Source organism: Limulus polyphemus, unplaced genomic scaffold (genome assembly GCF_000517525.1).
Source record: "Limulus polyphemus unplaced genomic scaffold, Limulus_polyphemus-2.1.2 Scaffold2506, whole genome shotgun sequence".
NCBI lineage: Eukaryota > Metazoa > Arthropoda > Merostomata > Xiphosura > Limulidae > Limulus > Limulus polyphemus.
Window position 1 is genome coordinate 43,672 of NW_013668116.1, and position 9,520 is coordinate 53,191.

General features: G+C 30.3%; 1 protein-coding gene across 3 annotated transcripts in view; it reads left to right on the forward strand.

Annotated features, from left to right (window-relative positions):
• Positions 1-9,520, forward strand: part of LOC111087703 (protein MMS22-like) — a 126,650-nt gene that overhangs the window by 33,688 nt on the left and 83,442 nt on the right. For all 3 annotated transcript variants that reach the window (XM_022395281.1, XM_022395283.1, XM_022395282.1), the window contains 2 exons: positions 942-1,001; positions 3,899-4,006. In XM_022395281.1, the coding sequence (XP_022250989.1) occupies positions 942-1,001; positions 3,899-4,006 (168 nt within the window). The remainder of the gene's footprint in view (positions 1-941; positions 1,002-3,898; positions 4,007-9,520) is intronic.

Below are 9,520 nucleotides of genomic sequence, written 5' to 3' on the forward strand. Positions count from 1 at the left end.
CTTGTTTCATACAGCAATTGTAGCGACTTGATTACTGAGCTTTGCAACTCTCTGCTGCAGGCAGACTGTTTGTCATCGAGTGAATAATGCACATGCGTGGTTTTTCTTGTGGAAAAATTCTAACTACACGTGCTTATGCAGCAGGTTCTTGGTCAGAAAGCATAACAGTTGTACATACAAACAAGCAGAATAATAGTAGAGATTATATGTTTTCTAATAGAACAGCTATTGATGCTCAGTATCTCTGTTGCAATTGTCAGGACCAATGTTCATTACAATAAGTGTAGCTTCTGTTTTTGAAGAAAAAACCAAACAAAATATAAAGCATAAACATAAATATATTTTTTTAAGAATGTAATAATATTTTTGCTTTTAAAATGTGACTCATGTTCATAATTAAAATTGAATTTCGATTACTTTTGAATTCTTCTTAATATACACAAATTGTAAGACCAGGGTGTAAACATTTACTTGTTAATTAGCTCCCAGTAGATGTATTAAGGATACGAATTCTGTTTCGTTTTGTTTTTCATGTAACTTTTTATAAAGATTTTTATGTCACATATACATTGGTATCATTGTTAACATCTTGAATATTTATTATGTTAAGCTGAATTATTTGTCATATAAGTCCAGCTTAATCATGAAGAAAAGCTAGTTACTTGTAGTTTTGTTTTCCTTTATTGATGGTTTTCTGTGTTTAACACTATATGTATAGGAATGTTCATCAACCTGAAGAAAATATATATATATCTGTATATTTTTAATTTCAGATTTATTTTGCCCTAGTAATATAATTTCCTTTTACAACAATACATAATTTAGAACAGATGTAATTATTCTTAATGAATTTAAAGGTAATTTATTTGCCTTTATTCCATTACTCTGAAAATTGATTGAAGTTTTGTATTGTTATTAACAGCAGCATTTTTGATATTTAGCAAAACTGGGATGTCTTGGATTGAACAAATTAAGGAAAGGACAACTGAATCTGAAAATTGGTGAGCAGTTCTTTGTTGAATGAATGTATGATTTTCAATTTAGTCTCTTTGAAAAGAGTGTACATTGAAAATATATCTTCCTACATTTTACTTATAATGTTATTAGTGTTCGTGTGAATAATTATTATTTTCTCCTGGCATTTGCTGTTGGATTATATATAACCAAAGAAAGAGAAGTTTGATCATTTTCAGGATCACTTTTTAGTTATTATGGATCAATTTTCTAATTTGCTACTGCTAAAATCTCCTAACACAGGTAAGGAAAATATTTTAAAACACATACAGCTTAGTTAGATAGCCAGTTAAATTATGATAGTTTTAGGTCATTGTCTTTTGTTGCATGTTAAAATGTAGAAGTTAGAAGACTATTAGGTTATATAAGGAAAATGAAATGAAAAAATTAGATAAAAAATACTTGATAATAGTAGCACATTTCATGCTCTTAGCAAGTTTTAATTTGACTGGGCATGCTGATATTTTGCTGCTTTGTTTACACAAAGCTTCCCTGCTAGATGATTCACCTTGTTGCTAATCTAAGTGGTAGTAATGCAATAAATCTAAATGATCAGGAGACTTGCAATGTATTAACTTTAACTATAAGAAAGAATAGTATGAAATTGTCTGTAACAATATTCTTTTGTGGTGATTGCAGGGTTGCTGAAATAGACTGAGCCTGTATACAATGTTAGGGTAGATAAAATATGGAAGTTTTAGCAAAAAGAAGTTTTGATATTCATTTATGACGTTCTACAGGTTATGCAATTGAAATTTAAAAATTGTAAAATTTAAAAATATTTTAACATGAAAATCAGCTTGCACTCAGATTATGGCGAATTCACATAAAGCTTTAGTAAAAGTACTTAAGCAAAAAAATTGATTGTTTTTTTGTGTGTGCAAAAGAATTGTAATCTTTACTAAAACCTTGCCAAATTTTGTGAAGATGCTCATACTACTTTGATGGTGGATAAAAGGTCAGTCAAAATAACTGAGCCCCTATACAGAAAGTAAAGCAAGGGGAACAGCTCTGCACAGTTTGAGCCTTGGGAATATTTAAAATACATGTATGCATAGTAGAATAACAGTACCTTAACCCTCTTGCTATGGCCTTGGTCAGTTTGACTGAGTTTATAACCCCAAAACAACCATCATAGATTCCATGCTATAACTTTTAATATGTTTTGTGTATCTTCATGAAATTTGGCAAGCTTTCAGTAAGTATTAAAAGTCTTTTGTACAGAAAAAATCAATTTTTTAATATTATTTTTACTAAAATTTTGTTTGTAAATATGTGGAAGCAGAGTATTGACTGCTCCAAGTGCAAAGTGATTTTCAAGTTAAGATTAAAAATACTTTTCTTCATCTGAAAATTATCAAATTTAACTTGCATAATTTGTTAAAAAACCCTAAATAAATATGAAACTTTTTTTTCAGTTAAACTTTTTATTTTATCTGTATTTTCTTTATCTTAACCAATACATATTCAGTAAATTTGACCAGCCTTGTAACCGCCATAAAAAAAAATTGAAATAAATCTAAATTATCTTTTTTTTCTTTTTAACATGACTGCAAATTATAACAGGAAACAACAATTGCTTATCCTAAATAACTTAAAGCTTGTAACATTATATATCAACTTATACTTAATTTTATTGTTTTAATGTACTCTGACCTGTGTCTAACTAATAATCCTGCCACACAAGTTATAGATCACTTGGTGAACATATATCTTACCTTACCATATCAAATTATGCAATACATTAACTGTTCGTGAACATAATTCATGAATAATTTTTATTATGATTATAACTTTTCATTATTTTACCTAACCTAACCTTATCTAATCTAACAAGTTTCTAATTTTTACATTTTAGTTACATTTATAACAATTAATAAAGAAAATATGTGAAAAACAAAAAATAGATCACTTACCTGGAACCTCTTGTTTGTGTTTTTTTGCTGTTGGTTGCTGATGAAATTTAAGCCTACATTTTTTACACTAATGGTACTAATACACTAAATAATTTTCATTTACTTAAATAATGCACTTAAGAATAGAGACTAGTAACATGTACAAAACAAACAAGTCCTATAACTATCATAATGTTTCTGGCTTTAACTTTAGCATAAAAACCTTTAATATTACTTTAAACTTGTTGATCTGAAGACTGCAAGAGATATTTTCAAACTGAATTTGAAATAGATAGTTCTCTGTGCTAAAACAACATAATATAATATTTCATTTGATAGAATAAACCTTTGACATTCTATTGGTTATAAAAAGTATAGTATGAAATGTCAGAGAGAATTGTTGGCAATTTGTTAAAGAGAGAATTTGACAAGTGGGTGTGGTAAGTGGGTCTAATTTTCTAATTTATGACTGTAAACATACGAGATTGGAGTCTATAAAAATTATTCTTATCCTTAGAAATATTTATATTATAATGAGTAATTTACATTAAACTCTGTACTCTGGAGAGAGGTGGTAAATAAATTAGAGAAAGGGAACACCTAGAGAACAAATGTCATAATTCTCAAATTAGGAGAGATTAAGGTGTGTTTCTTTAATATTTCTTATAAAATTAAGAACTTAAAATTCATATTACTTTAAAATTTGATTTATTAATTATGTTTTGATACCAAGTTCATTTGTATACAATGATAATAAAATAGTTCAATTAAGTTTTTAATTTACCTTAAAAAAGTTGTGACTTAGACACCTACCTGTAGTGAATAGTAGTTTTAAATTGGAAAAAAAAGCCATCAGAATATTCCATATTGTCACATTATAGGAATTTGTATTTAGATGTATTTGAATGTAATTAGGCTGTAAAATGTTACTAGAATATGATGTTTAACAAGTTCAATAATATTTTGTTTTTATGATTTGTTATATCAAGGAATATGAGTGCAACAAGCTTCCAACTATATTTGTGTTTGTTCAAACTACAATTACAAAGATCCATGACGTTTGAGTCAGGAAATGTTTGGAAACAGATTAAAGGACGGTGAGTTTCAAAAGTATTAATATTGTGGTTTTGTTTACTGTTGAAACAATACTAAATATTCTGTGGCATTTTTATTTTGAACCTTCTTGATTGGGAAAGTTTCTTTGTTATGACCTTTGACTTGTGGTCATTCCAAAATGTTTATCAAGAACATATTATTGTAAAATTCTATCCAACTTTAAGAATGAACAATTTTTTTTAAATAAATGAGCTTGTATTACTTCACTGAAAAAAAGTAGTTTATTAATTTTTAATAACTTTAGTTATTTATATATATTTATTTTTGAGCATCAATTTTGAAGTGATCATGCTACTAATAGATAAATCAACATTTAATCACATTCATAACTTCTTGTGATGTGTTAGATTGTAATAAAAAGATTCTTTGATAGTTTTTAATTGTGTGTCCTTATATTAATATATATGATGATCATCCTATAATTCTATTAGTTTTGAAACTATGCTCAAATTACTATTCCTCTAACTAAGCATGTAGCTAAACAGTTGAATGATTATTGACCAAGCCTTTTCTACCTACATTGTTATATCATTTTGTGATCTTGTTTGTTTCAAAATTATCTCATAGCTCATGAAAGTCTCCATCAAACTTTTATTTGTACTTAAGGAAAGAGTACATTAGTTCTGGATTTCAGTCTTATTCATCAATGGTCATACACTAAGATTGTTGCATTTGTTCTGGGCTCTGTTCTTTGTTAATTAATTTAGAACCATTTTGTTCTTTACAATTTCTGACTTGAAAGTTGTTAATACATAAAACTTTCCACATTTTTTAAAAATTATTTCACATTTCTTCTTGAAAAACATTACCTTCTGTAGCATAACTTCTTGTGTTCAAGTTTATGTTGCAAATTATTACACTTATCCTCTTCGTGTTTGGAAATTCCTTCATCTATGCTCTTTACTCACTGTTTTCCCTCAGAGAATCCCAATCCTGATGTTCAGACTATAAGTTACTCTGAAGTCTCTTTTACCTTGTTCTCACCTTGATAGTGAGGCCTGTCCTAAGATATTTCAATTGTGATTTCAGTGTTAATTGTTGATTTTATCTGCACCACTTACTTCTTTTCCTGAAGTTCCAGAAGGTTTTAAATGGAATTTTGAATATGCTGTATGTCATCAAGAGGGTTTTTGTGTGGCTTCATTTTGTTTCTTTTCAAATTTTGTTTAACTTCTATTGTAGAGTTAGTTTTCTCATGCTCCTTGCAGTGTGCTTTTCAATTAACTTGAAGTCTATATATTATGGTCTTCTCTCATATACTTTGTGGGGAATATGAAACCTTTGTTCTTCATCTTCTTTTTCAAAACATACTGACATGGTTAGAACCTTTCTGGGATAGCCTACATTTTGACTAGACTTTGCTGGTGGTTTCTTCACCACTTCCTTCCTTTCTGTTTTGTCTAATTCTTTGATTTCATTTAAAAGCACTTTTATATTCTTAACTTATGAATGGAGTGATACTCTTCCTGAGTCTTTGTCTCAGTTAGCTAACTAAGGGGGCTTTCAGTTTTCTTTTTATGTGAGATTTGAGGGTGTATCACATTTTTGATCTGGCTTGTATAAAGTCTTTGGCAGGAAGTAGATTGAGTTAAGGTTAATTAACTTAAACAGATGCTACAGTTTATATACTATTGTTTTGTCCAGTTTAGGATTGGTTCTGTTTTTAAGAAATTCTTAGGACATTCATTTCATCACTTACACATCCTTTGCATTTGTACAGTTTATTCATCTTGTGATGACTTCATGTTCTCTGCTTGTGATGTTACTGACTAATTCCTGAGACCATCACATTTCAGTGAAATTATTATGCCCATGTTTATACGAATTGAGCTCACCACAAGCATGCAAAGCCCTACCTTCACAGTATAACAGATACCTTATCTTGCTTTTTACAGTACTATTAAAACAACTGTTCCTTACAGTGTGTGCATGCTTATTTATCTACATGTACTTAGATATCTGCATTAACTAACTAATACTAAGTTTTACTGTCTGCTTCAGTCAATTTACGGCTGTAACTTTTGAACAAGTTTCCATAACATATGCTTTGATACATGTTCCCATTTAAAACTTCTAATTATTCCTTAATGATAATTTTTATATTGCTTACTGCATGGACTTACACAAGTTTGCCATTTTGCTCATGGTGACATAATATATATATATATTACAAAGTTGCCTCATGGCTTGCTACCTCTATATAGATTTAATTATTATGTAGCAACAGAATTATTCTGTAAAAGACTAAAGAACTATCATTCCAGTTGACTGAACTGACATTAAATCTCACTTGAGAAATTGGCTGGTTGATCAAGCTTTCAGTCTTAACTATGCCCTACTTAGATTTTATCCACCTGATAGTTCTTAATAACATCTTCATGGTTGGCTTTTTTTAGTCCTTTTGCTTGAATCCTTTTTATACTTAGTTATCAACCTAAATAAAATAATGACATCTTACTCCTGAATGTTTCTTTTTATTGCTCAGTATTCCACTTTACAGCCTTTTCAGGAGCAGTTTATAACCTACAAGTTTACTATTCTAGTTCAGAGTAACCTAGGACATAGTCACCAGTGGATCAAACAATCAAACTCAGTTCTTTGTGTCCTAAAGGCATTTATCTTACAAATAGCAAACATTTTTGACTTTAAATTGTTCAAACCATACACATTAACAATATTAATTGAACAATGCAAGTAAAGCAACTGGTAAACTCTTAAAAGCATATCATATGTGCCCTCCTTATGCATATACAACCATAAAATATATGTCCATATACTGACATATACAAATACATATTTAGATATACTCAACCAATATAATAGAATATAAGCAACCAATGCACTTAGAGATACAATCAACATCCCTACACTAAAGGCTAACCATTTATATTTATTAATTTTAGGTTTGCTTTTTCAGATTATAATAGATTCTTTAATTTTTGCTCTAAAAAACTATATCTTTTGACCTTAATATCAGGTAAGATGTTTTCCTAAGGTGACCATAAACATCAGGTAGTTAATCCAGGACACAGTTAAGTGACATGACATGGCGACTCAGTCTAGACTTAATAGTCTAATATTCAGTGTAAATGGTGGTGAAGTCTGAGATCACCACATCTCTCATTGATCATGTGACTGATGATTTCACTGCAACAGGTCTGCAGGTCATCATTTATATTGTTCAGAACAATTTAAAATCACACTTTAAATTAATGTTTGTTACATTTTTTTTGTCTCTAGTTAAAACAATGATAGCCAAGTTGTAGATTGTTAGTTTTCTTTATGTCACCTAGCAAAAAAATTAAGGTAAGTTAAAACTGGGACACTTGTTACATCCTGAAAGATCTCTTCAGAATACCCTAGGCAAAGAGGTCCAAACCAGGATGCATGGTCACCAAGTGTTTTCCATTTGTGGTGTCCCTACCTTTCCTAAGTCATGATAACAACACTAAATTACATAGCATTGACTGTATAGCAGCCATAATATAAGCTATTTTCAAAAACCTGTGGAGACCAGGATGATAAGAGCCTGTACCTAATTTGTCAATTTTTCCACTGCTTGGCCAATGAGTGATGATGGGAGAAAACAAAGGCCTCCACATCATTACTGTGTTTCTGGATGGCAACAGTTTGCAGCAAGTAGTATTGTTGCAATGCGTGTAACTTAGTATATGCATTAATGATCTTGATATTAAACTTTCATATCATGAGTTATGACTACATAAAAATTGCCAAAATTTGAATTTGTTCATACAGTGTATTAAAATGCATAGAGGTTGTTCAAAATGTAGAATATGTTTTTCATTGAGCATAGCCTTTTTTTAGAGACTTCATTGTAATTATTAAGGAACACTGCCTCAGGTTGCATGTGAAAAATATAATGTTTATTGTATTGCTATAGTTAGTTAATTTATAGTAAACATAAATATAAATACATTTTACCATTCCAGTGTCATTAGTTTTAAAAGATTCTATTTTCTTTACTATGGCTGTAACAATTCACCAAAATTAGGATTCCTTACAGTTTGGCCATGGTTCATTTGTGCTGCAGTCTTTTTCTTTTTATGAATGTCCTTTTATATTTCATAAAAACAAACACTTTAAATAATATCAAATACAAATTTACTTTTTCATGCAAATGCATGAGCAGTCTACATGCTAAATACTTATTCTAAATATAGATTTTCTTATTTTTAGTAATGCAGTTTGGAAATTCCATTTCCAATTTCTTATGAATACAGCATATCAAATTATTCAATAAATGGTAAACCAAACTACCATGTGTTGTGTCAATAATGGCTAACTCACCAAATTGTAAAATAGAGGGTGCACCTTTGGCATACAAATCAGTTGTTTGGAAGTATTTTAGGTTTGAACTTTTTGGATCAAAATAAAGTAAAAAAAAATTGTAATGGTCTAAAGTAACTCTCCCATACAACCAGGGTTGAAAAAAAAACAAATTTTATTATACTTTGACAACCACAAAAATTCAAAGTGTGAGTTTCAAACTATTGGAATACAAAGTTGATAACTTACCAAAACACAGTAAAGAAAATTGTGCCTGGCCAGGGCTTGAAGCTAACGTTAGTAAACAATACAATCTAGGTTAATAAATATTTCAATCAACAAATAAATAAAGGAATCAGGAATTGATTCCAATGTCGCTCTCATGAAAATCATCATGCGACACACTCTTGTTATGGATTTGACTCCCTCTATTCAATTCTACCTCACTATCACTTCTCGTTTGGCAGTACTTGTGTTCAGACATTTTTGCTTTTTGTGCTTTTCATGTGCATTGCATTCGTAGGTTTAATAGTTCTAATTCCAAAGTGGATTTCTTTATTAATAATTTATAGTTATATTGCTGATGCCTTTTACTTTAAATTCATTTTCCAGTCTTTATTAATGTTTTTCTTCTCGCACATTTGCATTTGTCTGTCAAAAATTTTTGTTTGATTCATAATTTCCAATGAATTCTGAGGTTAATGTTACCATTTTGGGTATCACACCTCCTACAAGCACTTTTTCACAGGCTGCAGGTGGGGGGGTGACCTATTATTGGATTTATCTGCATTAACTTGCCGAGAGATTGATTGTTATATGGGTCAGTCTTCTTCTCCTGAACTTGCCCCACTTCCTCCTGAACAAGCCAAACCTATTTAGGCTGATCAAGGTTTTGGTAGCCTTTTTTCACTACCGGGTTTTGCTGTGTCTTTCTATGCCCTACCTGCAGAATCAACTAGGCCTAATACAGCATTTTTAGACATGATTTCTCAGGTATGTGATATTTTACCCAATTCCCCGATTTCCTATTATCCCCATCCTTCTTTGTTATTTAGTTTTTCCACCCTCCCCAGATATTAGGGTTCATGCTGAGCATTTTGCTTCACAATTGGTTGAGGGTGCCAACATGCCTCGACCCCACAGGCTACAGATCAGTTTGCTTTGGCTTACCATCAAGCTGACTGTCTATTTCTAGACTCTCAGCAGTT